At 44.4% G+C, this 17,136-nt stretch overlaps 1 protein-coding gene across 1 annotated transcript in view; it reads left to right on the forward strand.

The window, feature by feature from the left end:
• Positions 1-5,170: 5,170 nt before the first annotated feature.
• lrriq1 (leucine-rich repeats and IQ motif containing 1) overlaps positions 5,171-17,136 on the forward strand; it is a 49,828-nt gene continuing 37,862 nt past the window's right edge. The window contains exons 1-10 of the mRNA XM_029668879.2: positions 5,171-5,479; positions 5,647-5,749; positions 5,905-6,017; positions 6,111-6,219; positions 6,371-6,591; positions 6,688-6,765; positions 6,923-7,996; positions 9,865-10,017; positions 12,307-12,457; positions 14,076-14,269. Of these exons, the coding sequence (XP_029524739.2) occupies positions 5,351-5,479; positions 5,647-5,749; positions 5,905-6,017; positions 6,111-6,219; positions 6,371-6,591; positions 6,688-6,765; positions 6,923-7,996; positions 9,865-10,017; positions 12,307-12,457; positions 14,076-14,269 (2,325 nt within the window). The 5' untranslated portion in view covers positions 5,171-5,350. The remainder of the gene's footprint in view (positions 5,480-5,646; positions 5,750-5,904; positions 6,018-6,110; positions 6,220-6,370; positions 6,592-6,687; positions 6,766-6,922; positions 7,997-9,864; positions 10,018-12,306; positions 12,458-14,075; positions 14,270-17,136) is intronic.

Below are 17,136 nucleotides of genomic sequence, written 5' to 3' on the forward strand. Positions count from 1 at the left end.
GACTCTATTAATGACAGCCACTGGCATAGCAAACACATACCATCAGGACAAAGGGACATCTTTCTCCCTCTCTCTCACACACGGCTCCATTTTCTTTAAACCCATCCCCTTAACCCCTGGCCTATACAGCTGATTTAAAAAATGATAATGGAACTAATGTGGGGGATTTAAGAATGGTCTAGCTGGTCATCTTAAGTTCTTTTAGAGGGATGCTTTGACAAAGAGAGGATTAATTACAGTGTTGGACTTCTTTCCTTCCTTCCTTCCTTCTTTCACTGGGAACTGTCCTGTGTCACGGGGCTCATCCAAGTCATGGGATCCAGGGTGTACAGACTTGGAACCTGCCTGGGATTCTTTGAGGGATTCAGACAGCTCCTGGACGCAGAGAGCCCGACCAGTCTGCTTCAGCTGAATGGAGTATTGGCAATGGAGAGGATGCCCACACTGTTTAAAGATGCACTGTAGTAGTTACAGTACCCCGCACCTGTGAAATTGGATGAATATTCAGACAAAGACGTTCAATCCTTCTTCACTGACATTGAAGGGCTGAAATCTACCAGTGGAGGCTCCTCAGAGGAGAAAGAGGAGGACTACCATCCCTTGTGCACAATAAAAACCCACACAACCCTCCCCAAATCAACAACAAAAAAGTTTGACAACCCTACCCTATTTTGGACCATCCCTCCCCCAGTAAATGTTGACCTGTCCCTTGGCGGTTATAATATGAAGGTTTGGCTTGGAAAGCTTTTTTTGCCTGGTCACAGACAACTGATGTGTTGTGCACTTAAGTCCACAAACGAAGGGAAAAGGTGAGAAAGGAGGAGAGTGCGTAGATGCGAGAAGGAATGAACAAAGTGATCATACTGTTTGTATGTGGCTGCTATGAAAGTGAACTGTGTTTGCGTGTGATCATGTATTCATTCTGCTGATTCTGTTGAAAAATGTTTCTTAAATGGAAGCAAACGGAACGAAACGGGGATAAACATAACTGAATTTGTTCAATAGAAACTCTCATTTGCAACTGTTGCACTAGTGATTACACCATAGATCAGCCAGATGCAGGAGTGTGCAAGGCGGTATTGAATGTGTCACTGTCTGTCACCTTGATTACTAAAAATGATCTCGACCTGTGCACCTACATTGTAAACTTTCATTTATTGACTAGGTTGTAGCAACCTCATGATTGGTTTAGGTAAAATTGGAGTATCATGTAATGGCCTAAACCTATCAATGTTACATTGAGCTGGGTGAATGGAATATAAATGACACTCATCCAATATGCTGTAATAGAAATAAGGCCATGCTCACAAAAGCCCCCCCTGAAATCTACTGTATGGCACCAATGCATTGCCATGCAAACATCTGGTAACACTTTCTTTGAACTGTAAGATAGGCCCTACATCATAACAGTGTACATACAGTAGTTCTGACCACCAACACATTGTATTTCCTCAATGAAACCATGCAGCTTCCAAGAGGCCCATTCCAACCTCACTCTCATTAGTAGGGAATTTCCGATTACATATAATCCCATAGTAATCAGAAGCAGCTTTGAAATAGTAAGGTCATACTGGCACCATAATCATAACTTTGAAAGACCATCCAAATCTCCCCTTGCAGGAATGTCTCACTTACAACCCACAGTTGTTACTCTAACTTTATTGATGGATAATAACAAAAATATCATATCTGATCTTCAGCCTTGAAGATTTACAGTAGGTGAATCCTAGCATTTTGGGTGGGTCTCATTTTGAGGCTTAAAGGGAGGTGAACCAGAAGTGTATTCTGTTGGGTGTGAATCAAATGTGACTGCCGCTTAGCCAAAGAATGCAACTTAAAGTGATTATGCTTCAAATTTATGTCAGTGCCTTTCGTCAGGGATTATCTTGGTTAATAATTTCCCCCTCTAAGCGTGAGTATACACGCTTAGGAAAAAATGTGCTATTTAGAACCCAAAAGGTTCTTCGGCTGTCCCCATAGGACAACCTATGGAAGAACCCTTTTTGGTTCCAGGTAGAACTCTTTTGGGTTCCATGTAGAACCCTTTCCATAGAGGATTCTACACAGAACCTAAAAGGGTTCTACCTGGAACCAAAAATGGTTCTTCAAAGGGTTCTGCTATTGGGACAACCGAAGAACGCTTTACAATCACTTTTTTCTAAGAGTGTAATATCTATGAACAACCATTACCTGCAAGTAACTTTCAGAATCCTCTCATTGTGTCCTATTGTTGCAGTGCCTTGACTGGAGTTCTAACTGGCAACACTCTATACAGAGTGGCTGTATAGGTCTACCTCTCTAACCTCTAAGCCACCTATCTATTATACACCATAGTGGTGTGGGGGCTGTGCTTTGGCAAAGTGGGTGGGGTTATATCCTTCCTGTTTGGCCCTGTCCGGGGGTATCATCGGAGGGGGCCACAGTGTCTCCTGACCCCTCCTGTCTCAGCCTCCAGTATTTATGCTGCAGTAGTTTATGTGTCAGGGGGCTAGGGTCAGTTTGTTATATCTGGAGTACTTCTGTCTTATCCGGTGTCCTGTGTGAATTTAAGTATGCTCTCTCTAGTTCTCTCTATCTCTCTCTCTCTCTCTCGGAGGACCTGAGCCGTAGGACCATGCCTCAGGACTACCTGGCATGATGACTCCTTGCTGTCTCCAGTCCACCTGGCCGTGCTGCTGCTCCAGTTTCAACTGTTCTGCCTGCGGCTATGGAATCCTGACCTGTTCACCGGACGTGCTACCTGTTCCAGACCTATTATTTGACCATACTGGTCATTTATGACCATTTGAACATCTTGGCCATGTTCTGTTATAATCTCCAGCCGGCACAGCCAGAAGAGGATTGGCCACCCCTCATAGCCTTGTTCCTCTCTAGGTTTCTTCCTAGGTTTTGGCCTTTTTAGGGAGTTTTTCCTAGCCAACATGCTTCAAAACCTGCATTGCTTGCTGTTTGGGGTTTTAGGCTGGGTTTCTGTACAGCACTTTGAGATATCAGCTGATGTACGAAGGGCTATATAAATAAATTTGATTTGATTTTGAATTGATTTATTATACAACAAATACAATAGATCCCTAGATATTACGAGACAACATTGAACACAATAAATGTTTTATTTGTTGCACACTATGTCTAATCTAATTTACAGTATGAGGAGTACCAGAGATACATGGGAACTTCGTTGTCACATTTTAATTTCTTTCAGCAGCCCCCTCTCCTCCCAGCCCTAGACAGAAGCGATAGGCTTGAAGCACCCGGCCAGGACCCAGAGGCCCAGATAATAGCTACAGTCCAGTAACAGAAAACCCTTGACAGAGTAAACACACGGTGGCTATCCAAACTATCCAAACCAGCACTCCATTTGGGCCGGAGCCGCCATTGACTGCTGTAATCTGTTGTGTAAATCTGCAGCTTGGGCCTGTCTGGTTGCTGTCTGGGTTCTGTGCTCCCGGACAAAAGCGTCAGGACACCTTGCCTACTGACAAAGGGCCACACGCCGCTGGGGCCTAATCAGAGTGGACAAGGCTTGCTGATGGGGCCTTTTTGAGCAATTGAACTTTGTCAATGCTTCTTAGGGGGACCTGATGGAACAGAGGGGCAGGCAGTTTGACTTCAACAACAAGGGCTCCGCTGAAAACTCTCCCTGTGAAATGCTGGGACTGAAGTGGTACCGTGATCCGTAATGACCTTTGTAATGCTCGTATACACACACAAATACAAACACGTTTGGCAGTGTCACTGTTTGTTGACCTTTCAGACTGCATATACATACACTGAGTATATAAAACAATAAGAACAACTGCTCTTTCCATGACCTAGACTGACCAGGTGAATCCAGGTGAAAGCTATGATCCCTTATTGATGTCACTTGTTAAATCCACTTCGATCAGTGTAGATGAAGGTGAAGAGACAGGTTAAAGAAGGATTTCTAAGCCTTGAGGCAATTGAGACATGGATCGTGTATGTGTGCCATTCAGAGGGTGAATGGGCAAGACAAAAGATTTAAGTGCCTTTGAACGGGGTATGGTAGTAGGTGCCAGACGCAACGGTTTGTGTCAAGAAGTACAATGCTGTTGGGTTTTTTCACACTCAACAGTTTCCTGTGTGTATCAAGAATGGTCCACTACCCAAAGGACATCCAGCCAACTTGACACAACTGTGGGAAGCATTGGAGTCAACATGGGCCAACATCTCTGTGGAACACTTTCAATACCTTGTAGAGTCCATGCCCTGGTGAATCGAGACTATTCTGAGGGCAAAAATGGGGGGTGCAACTCAATATTAGGAAGGTGTTCTTAAAGTTTTGTAGACTCAGAGTATAGACCACATTGTGTTTTTGGAGAGAATCTATGGAATTTGATGTTGGTTTTTCAAGGTAACATGATAAGGTGCATCTGGCGCCATTTAGCCATTGATGTTGCCCTTGAATTCTGGCAAGTCATGAGAGAAGACTCAATGACTTCTGAGTCCAAACACAAAAATGTGAGGATACAATGTTCTCCAGTGAAACACTGAACAAGGTGGCGGAAGTTGTAAAGTTCTGAGAGCCCCTGGGAATGGGTGTGGGAAAACCTGCGCGGGCTGCTCTGGAATCTCCTCAGAGAGACGGACTACAACCATGTGGGAAAGGTTCCGTTCCTTTGTCATCAGAAATGTCATTGTTGTACAGTAGGTTGCAGTCTGTGTTGTTGGCCACAACAGTACCTTCAACTTTGGAGAGCGAGAGAGAGAGAGAGAGAGAGGGAAAAGACAGCACTTGAGGCTTATGCAAGGCTATTCAATTCCAAAGAACAACATTTACTGTGATCTTGCATGATTGCAATGTACTTTCCCCACACGATTTACTGTAGTAGTAGGCTAAAGTTCTTTGAAACATAAAGGGAATGTTTGGACATTATGCCGTGCACATAGAAGAGAGAGTCACAGAAAATAGTTGTTTGTCATGTAAATTACTGAGGCCCCCCTCAGTCTATGATTTGACGTAGCCTAACAATAAAACAAAGATACTGGTAACTAATGTTTCCCATTTTATCTGTACATGAAATGTAGAGAAATGGTATGTTGCCAAATGGCAAGTCAACACCCTACAGGGTTACGTTTGTCCTGAGTGGTGTTCCGTAGTGTTCTCCTCAGTTTCCATAGCGACAACAGTTCCATTTAGACGCGGATGGAATGATTTGACGTTCATGGTTAGAAAACCGGTTAGCAAATATACAAAACAGACAAACACAGGTAAATGACCTCTTATTTAAAACAGAAACATTTCGTGGGAATAAAATGTAAAAGTTTTAAGTTTAAGTTTCATGCAGTGTTTCCTGCTCTTTTTCTGTTTCCTGAAGCTGCTAGCTAGACCATGGATGTCAGTCAAGAAGACCTGAGCAAACTGAGCATCAACAACTCCTCTGAGGATATTGAATTAGATCATTCTTTTCAAGAAGATTTTTACTCATCTGCTGATGAAGATCATGCCGATGAAGATGATGTGAGTTGATTTATTATTAGTCAACTGGAGAGTTTGTGTAGGCCTAATAATCTCCATTGTCTAACGTTAGCCTACTGTTTGCACAGTGTTTTTATACGACTTGTCAATGAATGTCTACTGGTTGCAAATGCATGTAAACCTAACTTTTCACCTTTCAACACCCCCAGGTTTCAGATAAAATCCCAGAATCAATGCTCAAATATTTTGAAGCCTCCGAGAACAGAGCAAGTCAGTTTGAAAAGCTCATCCTTGAGGACAATGAAGATGATGGTAGGAATGAGGACCTCTGGATAATGCATAGGCAACAGAAATATAGAAAATGCATGGATCATTTATTCATCAGTCAAGCTAGCTGCTGGCTTCATGATGTCATACTATTGTTGTGTATATGTGACTCGATGTCTTTGTACATTGTCTGTTTTCAGATTCCAGAGCGGCTGAGGTGTATTCCATAATTTCAAGTCGTTCTGAAGACCTTTTAATGGAACTGGCCTCTGACTTAGGCCTACACGAGGACCCAGTGAAGTTAAAAGAACAAGTGAGTCTAGTTTAATAAGGCTTGTGTGCCCTGAAGTACTAGTGTTATGTAATTTGTGCTGGGACGTAGGCTAAATATGTTTGATTGATTTAGGTCATGTTAGAGATGGAGGATGAGAAGTTGAACGCTATCCCCAACAAGGCCTGCCCTCACACTGTATCTGACAGTGACATTACAGACAGAGTGCCACACAACAGTGAGGGTATGTGTAGATTTCTGTGTGCGTGTGTGATATATATGCCCACTAGATGTCACCCTTGCCTCATTTAGTCCAGCCCTATAAAGGAAATAAAAAAGGTGATATTCTTATGGAACTAATGGAGCTGTGACCTGTGTCTTTCTGTTTGACACAGATGATATTGAATGTGATGCATATTTAAGGTCTGAAAAGCAACTCAGTTTGGAACTGAAAACTTTGGAGTGTAAGTTGAAAGAGGAGGATGAGAGGAGAATTGTGGAATACGAGGTGGAGCGAAAGAAGGAGCAGAATGAGCAGAGAGAAAAGGAGGAGGGGAGGAAACGCAGACAGAGAGACTTTGAGGAGGAGCTGAGGCAGATAGAAGAGGACAATAGGGTGAGATAGTTCATATCATCCCTTTCTCCCATTTCCCATTTCTATGTTTTCCATAACTAAGAGTGACCAACTGAAGAAGTCATTGTCTGTCTGTAGTATCGCCCTACAGGCATGGAGGAGATGAGAGAAAGAGAGGCAGAAGAGAAGCTTCAACAAGAGCTTTTCAAACAGCAGGTGGGCCAGATTCAATCACATTTTTTTTTAGATGTGCAAACACTGAAACACTGGCAATGGAAATGGGCTTGGTTGGAAGTGTTTTCAGAAGGGGCTCATCTTTCTTTTCAGTTTTTATTGGTTTAACTTCTCTCCTCCACTCTCCCACACTAACCAGGAGCTGATCAGCAGCCTCCAGAGACAGATGGAGGAAGAGAGGAGGGCCTTTGAGAAGGTGCAGGAGGAAAAGAGGAGGAAGACCCACCAGTCTCGATGCAGGGCGGCCATCACTATCCAGGCTGCCCTCAGAGGCGTCCTGGCACGCCGGTGGACCAGGGCTGAGCTCCACCGCAGAAGAGAGGAACAAAGAAGGTCTGAGGAGGAGAGGAACAGGAGGGAGGAGAGGTGGAGGAGGGAACAGGAGGAGCAGCGGCTGAAGCAGGAAAAGGAAAACAGAAGGAGAGAGTTGGAGGAGCAAGCGCTGAAGAGGAGGAGCTTAGAGTATGAGAGAGCCAAAGAAGAGGATCGAGTCCGTATGGAGAGAGAGAGACAGGATGAGGAGGACAGAAGAAAGAGGGAGGATCAGGAGAACAGAAAGGAGGGAGAGAGAAGAAAAGGGGAGGAGAAGAGAAAGAAGCATGAAGAAGAGAAGAGAAAGAAAGAAGAGGAGAAGAGAAGGAAAGAAGAGGAGAAGAGAAAGAAGGAGGAGAGGAGAGAGAAGGAGGAGCAGATTAGGGAGGAGAAAGACAAGCAAGAAAGGGAGGAGGAGCGGAGAAAAAGACAGGAGAATGAGGAGGAAAAGGAGAATGAAAGAAAAAGCAAGGAGGAGGAAGAGATTAGGATGGAATCAGATGAGAGGAAACCAAAGAGCCTGCAAAAGCTGGAGACAGGAATAGTGAAGGAGGAAAGTCAAAACCCGAGTGAGGAAAAAGCCAGAGAGGAGAAATCAGCCGCCACTGAATGTTCCCCCACTGCCAGCTCTCCCCCCATTGACCCCAGCACCTCAGCCCCTCAGTCTGCCTTTGAGCGTATGAGTGTATTTCTACCAGAGCAGACGGAGCAGAGGAGACTGGCCTGGATGAGGGACTGCACTTCCTGGTCCAAACTCTCCCTGCAGAACAAGAGGAAGCAGCAGCAGGGGGTCAGGACCCAGAGGAGGAGGGGGGCGAGGAGGGCCGCTGAGGGGAGCGGTTTACCCCTCCTCTGCCCAGAAACACTCCTTCAGTCTGGGGCCTGGAACTCCCCTCAGGAGGTAACCTGCATGATACGATCTACAATGTGATACTCTTTATTTCAGGGGTCAGTAACAGGCAGCCTAGTGCCGCGAGTGATTTTTTGTTGTTGTTAACTAAAATCACCAGGAATTAAGAAAAACATTTGTATAAATTAGGAAATCTGTTCCAAACTATGCCCAGGAATAAAAAAAATATATATATGTGGCCCGTTTCAGGAAACTAGGCGTATGGCGTGGGTCACTACTTCACAGGAGAGCCATTTGAACATAAACTTTTTTTTAAATCAAAAAGTTTTTTGGGGGGCAGATAGGCCTTCTGGACCATGTGAACTTTCATGTGCCTTAATAACAAACTCGTATGACTTTTGTAAATACGAATGAAATTGTTCAATTACGAGCCTAGTTAGCCATGATTGGCTGAGATAATGAGTGGGCTGGACATGCCGAGAGATGAGTTTGGATTGGTCTGCCATATAGCACGCTTCTGTCTATTTGAGCTGGTCAGTATGTGTAGGGTAATCCTGTCTAACACGGCTTTTCATTTTTTTTGCGTGTATTAAAACTTAACAAAAGACTCCAGTATGCAAGTATCCATTTCAATAGAACGTCACTGAAGCAACTGTTTCAGAGTACTCTGGCACACTCGTCTGAGTTATTTACGGACGCTCAACGCCCGTTGAATATGGCCGGTCTCAGTAAACGTTGGCAAAAAAAGCATAATTAATTTGTTGCCAGCAGTACAGTTGCAGTCACCAACGCTCTGGATAGCATAAAAACAGCCTAACCAGCTCTGCTAGGGCTAGTAAAATGGTCAGAATGAGCTATTCCCTCATTTGTGTCTGGAAGTAGCTAGCAAGCTAGCCAACGTTAGCCAGTTAGCTTGGGTGCTTGACTGCTGTTGTTAGGTCAGAACGCTCGGATCAACCCTACTCCTGGGCCAGAGCGTCCAGGGTGCACTCTGAACGGTCCGAGAGCGAAAAACACTCTGAATTTACAAAAGGACAGTCTGACAATGCTCTGAGTTTACGAACGCCCAGAGCACACTCTGGCACTCCATATTAAATTTATGAACACACCTGTAGTATAAACTAGCCTTTAGTCATGAATTCTTTGGTTGTTTAATACATGGCCTCACATGTTTTTATTTATTTATTTGACCTTTATTTAACTAGGCAAGTCAGTTAAGAACAAATTCTTATTTTTCAATGACGGCCTAGGAACAGTGGGTTAACTGCCTGCCTGTTCAGGGGCAGAACGACAGGGATATGAACTTGCAACCTTTCGGTTACTAGTCCAACGCTCTAACCACTAGGCTACCCTGCTAAAGCTTAATAGGGTTTGGAACGATGCTGAATGTAGACAAAGAAGAGCTCTCGCTTAGGTGTACCAAAACATTCAAGGGACATTTTCTCAAAAGTCAGGTTACAAGTTTATCAACTTTCAAAGCAGAATTACTTTCCCTTTGTTCCTCAACTGTAGTGTACGATATACCATTTTCTAGCTCTGAGTCTCCACCTTTATCCAATGTAAAAAACACAATCAAAAATGTTGCTACATATGACAGAATCAAGCCGGTCGGTCACATATGCGATCGTGTCTTAATGTAATCAAGGTATGAATTTCGTTGAATGTAGTTGCCTACCCCTGCTTTATTTCATAAAGGTTTTTCCAGAAAAATAAGTGATGTATAAGTTGCGCTTGATTTAGCTTTTAACACTAAAGGTATTACACTAGACTACAAGTAGGATATTTGAAAGTATTGGACCTAGATGCATTTGACCCATGTCTGCAAAACAGTCAATCAGACACATTCAAATAACCAACAAACCAACCATAACAAAACCAAAAGCAATATTTCACTGACTGGGCTCTACCTTCCAATGCAGGTGACCACAGTTGTTCTGGAGGATCTCCCTGGCTGTAGCCTCTCTACTTTGTCCCAATGCCCCAGACTGCAGACCCTCACCATGAGACGCTGTGGCCTTAAATCCCTGGAGGGCCTCAGTCAATGCACAGAGCTTCGCTACATCGATGTACAGGTAAATACACCACCATTTACATGTGGGGTAAGCTGTACAGAAATGTTTTATCTAGCCAAATCTGGTGCAATGGAATGTTGTACATGGTCCCTGACAAATAAACAAATGAACAAATAGTACTATTGTAATGACACTGAAAGCCAGACAATTGGAAAGCATGGAAAATTCCCGAAAATTATGTCACGGCTTTAGAAGCTTCTGATAGGCTAATTGACATCATTTGAGTCAATTGGAGGTGTACCTGTGGATGTATTCCAAGACCTACCTACAAACTCAGTGCCTCTTTGCTTGACATCATGGGAAAATCAAAAGAAATCAGCCAAGACCTCAGAAAATAAATTGTAGACCTCCACAAGTCTAGTTCATCGTTGGGAGCAATTTCCAAACGCCTGAAGGTGCTACGTTCATCTGTTCAAACAATAGTACGCAAGTATAAACACCATGAGACCACTCAGCCGTCATACCACTCATGAAGGAGACATGTTCTGTCTCCTAGAGATGAACGTACCTCGGTGCGAAAAGTGCAAATCAATCCCAGAACAACAGCAAAGGACCTTCTGAAGATGCTGGAGGAAATGGGTACAAAAGTATTTATATCCACAGTAAAACGAGTCCTATATCGACATAACCTGAAAGGCCTCTCAGCAAGGAAGAAGCCACTGCTCCAAAACTGCCATAAAAAAAGCCAGACTACGGTTTGCAACTGTACATTATTATTATTATATATTTATTTCAACAAGGAACACAGACTGAGATCAAGGTCTCTTTTACAGCTGGGCCCTGTGTATACATGTTTAGGTACAATGATTAATGGGGACAAAGATCGTACTTTTTGGAGAAATGTCCTCTGGTCTGATGAAACAAAAATAGAACTGCTTGGCCATAATGTTTGGAGGAAAAAGGGGGAGGCTTGCAAGCCAAAAAACACCATCCCAACCGTGAAACACGGGGGTGGCAGCATCATGTTGTGGGGTTGCTTTGCTGCAGGAGGGACTGGTGCACTTCACAAAATAGATGGCATGATGAGGAAGAACAATTATGTGGATATATTGAAGCAACATCTCAAGACATCAGTCAGGAAGTTGAAACTTGGTCGCAAATGGGTCTTCCAAATGGACAATGACCACAACCATACTTCCAAAGTTGTGGCAAAATGGCTTAAGGACAACAAAGTCAAGGTATTGGAGTGGCCATCACAAAGCCCTGACCTCAACCCTATAGAAAATTTGTTGAACTGAAAAAGAACTGAAAAAGAGTGTACGAGCATGGAGGCCTACGAACCTGATTCAGGTACACCAGCTCTGTCAGGAGGAATGGGCCAAAATTCACCCAACTTATTGTGGGAAGCTTGTGGAACCTGAAACGTTTGACCCAAGTTAAACAATTTAAAGGCAATGCTAACAAATACTAATTAAGTATATGTAAAGTTCTGACCCACTGGGAATGTGATGAAAGAAATAAAAGCTGAAATAAATTATTCTGACATTTAACATTCTTAAAATAAAGTGGTGATCGTAATGACATAAAACAGAGAATTTTTACTAGGATTAAATATCAGGAATTGTGAAAACTGAGTTTAAATGTATTTGGCTAAGGTGTATGTAAACTTCCGACTTTAACTGTATATCTATCTACAGTATATGTCTGACAAGTTGGCTGGATGTCCTTTGGGTGGCAGACCATTCTTGATACACACGGGAAACTATTGAGCGTGAAAGTCCCAGCAGCATTGCAGTTCTTTACACAAACCGGTGCACCTGGCACCTACTACCATACCCCGTTCAAAGTCACTTAAATATTTTGTCTTGTCCATTCACCCTCTGAATGTGCTTTTACACCTGCATTGTTTGCTGTTTGGGGTTTTAGGCTGGGTTTCTGTACAGCACTTTGAGATATCAGCTGATGTACGAAGGGCTATATAAATAAATTTGATTTGATTTGAATGGCACACATACACAATTTATGTCTCATTTGACTCAAGGCTTAAAAATCATTCTTTAACCTGTCTCCTCCCCTGCATATACACTGATTTGTAGTGGATTTAACAAGTGACATCAATAAGGGATCATTGCTTTTACCTGGATTCACCTGGTCATTGAAAGAGCAGGTGTTCATAATGTTTTCTACACTCAGCGTATGTGTTACATAGTATATTTTAGCTACATAGTATTATATTATATACACACAACACTTCATACTGTCTCTCACAGTGATCAAATCAGCATGTAAAAGTATAAAATCCTTGGTATTTGAAAACTCAGACATATTTTGATTGTTATGTCTGTATAGGACAACTCAATCACGTTTGTGGACTGTGAGAATCTGGCTAACCTCCAAGTTCTTCGACTTGGCCGGAACCGTCTGACATCCATCCATGGTCTGGCTGGTGCTGTGGATCTGGACGTTCTGGAGCTCTCGCACAACTCCATCACCCGCATCGGTAAGCTGAGGTCAGGTCCCCACTGCATCGGTAAGCTGAGGTCAGGTCCCCACCTCATCGGTAAGCTGAGGTCAGGTCCCCACCTCATCGGTAAACTGAGGTCAGGTCCTCACCGCCAGTAAGCTGAGGTCAGGTCCCCACTGCATCGGTAAGCTGAGGTCAGGTCCCCACCTCATCGGTAAGCTGAGGTCAGGTCCCCACCTCATCGGTAAACTGAGGTCAGGTCCCCACCGCATCGGTAAGCTGAGGTCAGGTCCCCACTGCATCGGTAAGCTGAGGTCAGGTCCCCACCGCATCGGTAAGCTGAGGTCAGGTCCCCACCGCATCGGTAAGCTGAGCTCAGGTCCCCACCTCATCGGTAAACTGAGGTCAGGTCCCCACTGCATCGGTAAGCTGAGGTCAGGTCCCCACCTCATCGGTAAGCTGAGGTCAGGTCCCCACCGCATCGGTAAGCTGAGGTCAGGTCCCCACCGCATCGGTAAGCTGAGGTCAGGTCCCCATCGCATCGGTAAGCTGAGCTCAGGTCCCCACCTCATCGGTAAACTGAGGTCAGGTCCCCACCTCATCGGTAAGCTGAGGTCAGGTCCCCACCTCATCGGTAAACTGAGGTCAGGTCCTCACCGCCAGTAAGCTGAGGTCAGGTCCCCACCTCATCGGTAAACTGAGGTCAGGTCCTCACCGCCAGTAAGCTGAGGTCAGGTCCCCACCTCATCGGTAAGCTGAGGTCAGGTCCTCACCGCCAGTAAGCTGAGGTCAGGTCCCCACTGCATCGGTAAGCTGAGGTCAGGTCCCCACCTCATCGGTAAACTGAGGTCAGGTCCCCACCGCATCGGTAAGCTGAGGTCAGGTCCCCACTGCATCGGTAAGCTGAGGTCAGGTCCCCACCGCATCGGTAAGCTGAGGTCAGGTCCCCACCGCATCGGTAAGCAGAGCTCAGGTCCCCATCGCATCAGTAAGCTGAGCTCAGGTCCCCATCGCATCAGTAAGCTGAGCTCAGGTCCCCATCGCATCAGTAAACTGAGCTCATAGATGGCCTATACAGAGTGTGGAAAACTCTGTTTGAATTTTGAATTTTTATCAGCACCCCATACAGGTCTAAATTAGACAATGATTAAAAGGCAAGGATGGAAATCAACAGACTGTGCAGCCTTCCAGATGTGTGGTTTGACTCACACCCCTGCCTGCTCTACAGTTACAGTGTACTTCATGGCTAGTTGTAACCACTGCTATCCACTAGGGAGCAGTGTACCTCTTCTTTTGATGCCCTGCTCAGTATATATTGAAATGTGACTTAGTTACTGTGAATAACAGACCAGGAGCCAGGCCTCAAGTCATGAATAGATATTAACTGCCTGAGAAGACTGTGAATGCTTTTTTATTGGCAGTTTAGCTTTGAACGTTACTAAAACGGTAACCTTGGCCACACACTGAAATGAGATCTTCTTTGGTTCATTTGAATCCTACTTCAACCCCTCACAGTTCCACAATCTGATTTTGTTCTACCCCATAACTCTTTGGGTATGCAAATGAAGCATGCCATTATCTACTACTTTACATAGTGAAACATACTAATGTAAGGAAAATTCTTTGTCTTTATTTTTCTTCTTCTCCTATAAAGGTGGTCTGGAGCCATTGAAGAGGCTGCAGAAGTTATTGTTGGACCACAACCAGCTGATTAGTACTAGAGGACTGAGAGAGGTGTACACGCTGCTACACCTGGACTTGTCTCACAACCATCTGTCCAGTGTAGAGGGCCTGGACAACTGTGCTCTGCTCAACACCCTGGACCTGACAGGAAACAATCTGACTGAGGTAAAATACATAGTCAGTATACCATGTAGGCCTAACTACCAGGAAAGTAATAGATTAAACTAATTAAAGTGCTACCGACATTAATCCTGCATTATGGATTATAAGGAAAAATATCAGCAGCACCTGTAGTACCTGTTTGCAGCACCAATAGTATCTGTTAGCAGCACCAATAGTATCTGTTAGCAGCACCAGTAGTATCCAACACCAGCACCAATAGTATCTATCAGCAGCACCAATAGTATCTATCAGCAGCAACAGTAGTATCTGTTAGCAGCACCAGTAGTATCCAACAGCAGCACCAATAGTATCTATCAGCAGCACCTATAGTATCCAACAGCAGCACCAGTAGTATCCAACAGCAGCACCAATAGTATCCAACAGCAGCAGCAATAGTATCTATCAGCAGCACCAATAGTATATATCAGCAGCACAAGTAGTGCCTGTCAGCAGCACCAATGGTATATGTTAGCAGCACCAATAGTACCTGTCAGCAGCACCAGTAGTGCCTGGCAGCAGCACCAGTAGTACCTGTCAGCAGCACCAGTATTACCTGTTAGCAGCACCAATAGTATCTATCAGCAGCACCAGTAGTGCCTGTCAGCAGCACCAGTAGTATCTATCAGTAGCACCAGTAGTTCCTGTCACAGCACCAGTAGTACCTGTCAGCAGCACCAATAGTATCTAATAGCAGCACCAGTAGTGCCTGTCAGCAGCACCAGTAGTGCCTGTCAGCAGTACCAGTAGTACCTATCAGCAGCACCTATAGTATCTATCAGCAGCACCAGTTGTGCCTGTCAGCAGCACCAGTTGTGCCTGTCTGCAGCACCAGTAGTACCTGTCAGCAGCACCAATGGTATCTATCAGCAGCACCAATAGTACCTGTCAGCATCACCAGTAGTACCTGTCAGCAGCACCAATAGTGTCTGTCATCAGCACCAGTAGTGCGTGTCAGCTGTACCAATAGTATCTATCAGCAGCAACATTAGAGCCTGACAGCAGCACCAATAGTACCTGTCAACAGCACCAGCAGTAGCAGCACTAATAGTACCTGTCAGCAGCACCAGCAGTGCCTGTCAGCAGCGCCAGTTGTGCCTGTCAGCAGCAACAGTTGTGCCTGTCAGCAGCACCAGTTGTGCCTGTCAGCAGCACCAGTAGTGCCTGTCAGCAGCACCAGCAGTGCCTGTCAGCAGTGCCAGTAGTGCCTATTTGCAGCACCAGTTGTGCCTGTCAGCAGCACCAGTAGTGCCTGTCAGCAGCACCAGTAGTGCCTGTCAGCAGCACCGGTAGTGCCTGTCAGCAGCACCGGTAGTGCCTGTCAGCATCACCGGTAGTGCCTGTCAGCAGCACCAGTAGTGCCTGTCAGCAGCACCAGTAGTACCTGTCAGCAGCATAAAATCTGATTTGATCTTCATCTAAGTCACAACAATAAACAAACACAGTCTGCTTAAACTAATAACACACAAACAAGTATACGTTTTCATGTCTTTATTGAACACACCATGTAAACATTCACAGTTTTGGTGGAAAAAGTATGTGAACCCTTGTATTTAATAACTGGTTGACCCTCCTTTGGCAGCAATAACCTCAACCAAATGTTTTCTGTAGTTGCGGATCAGACCTGCACAACGGTTAGGAGGAATTTTGGACCATTCATATCTACAAAACTGTTTCAGTTCAGCAATATTCTTACGATGTCTGGTGTGAACCCGCCCTCGAGGTCATGCCACAGCATTTTAAATCGGGTTGAGGTCAGGACTCTGACTGGGCCACTCCAGAAGGCGTATTTTCTTCTGTTGAGGCCATTCTTTTGTTGATTTATCTCTGTGTTTTGGGTCGTTGTCCTGTTGCATCACCCAACTTCTGTTGAGCTTCAATTGGTGGACAGATAGCCTTACATTCTCCTGCAAATTGTCTTGATACACTTGGGAATTATTTTTCCGTTGATGATAGCAAGCTGTCCAGGCCCTTAGGCAGCAAAGCAACCCCAAACCATGATGCTCCCTCCACCATACTTTACAGTTGTGATGATGTTTTGATGTTGGTGCGCTGTGCCATTTTTTTCTCTACAAATAGTGTTGTGTGTTGCTTCCAAACAACTCAACTTTAGTTTAATCTGTCCACAGAATATTTTGCCAGATGAGCTGTAGAACATCCAGGTGCTCTTTTGTGAACTTCAGACTGTTTTTTGGACAGCAGTGGCTTCTTCCGTGGTGTCCTCCCATGAACACCATTCTTGTTTAGTGTTTTACGTACTGTAGACTCGTCAACAGAGATGTTACCATGTTCCAGAGATTTCTGTAAATCTTCAGCTGACACGCTAGGATTCTTCTTAACCTCATTGAGCATTATGCACTGTGCTCTTTCAGTCATCTTTGCAGGACAGCAATTCCTAGGGAAAGTAGCAACAGTGCTGAACTTTCTCCATTTATAGACAATTTGTCTTACCGTGGACAGATGAACATCAAGGCTTTTAGAGATACTTTTGTAACCCTTTCCAGCTTTATGCAAATAAAAAATTCTTAATCTTAGGTCTTCTTAGATCTCTTTTGTTTGAGGCATGGTTCACATCAGGCAATGCTTCTTGTGAATAGCAAACTCAAATTTTGTGAGTGTTTATTATAGGACAGGGCAGCTCTAACCAACATCTCCAATCTCGTCTCATTGATTGGACTCCAGGTTAGCTGACTCCTGACTCCAATTATCTTTTGGAAAAGTCATTAGCCTAAGGGTTCACATACTTTTCCCAACCTACACTGTGAACGTTTAAATGATGTATTCAATATGGACATGAAAAATACAATAATTTGTGTGTTATTAGTTCAAGCAGACTGTGTTTGTCTATTGTTGTGACTAAGATGAAGATCAGA

Source organism: Oncorhynchus nerka, linkage group LG9a, assembly GCF_034236695.1.
Source record: "Oncorhynchus nerka isolate Pitt River linkage group LG9a, Oner_Uvic_2.0, whole genome shotgun sequence".
Taxonomy (NCBI): domain Eukaryota; kingdom Metazoa; phylum Chordata; class Actinopteri; order Salmoniformes; family Salmonidae; genus Oncorhynchus; species Oncorhynchus nerka.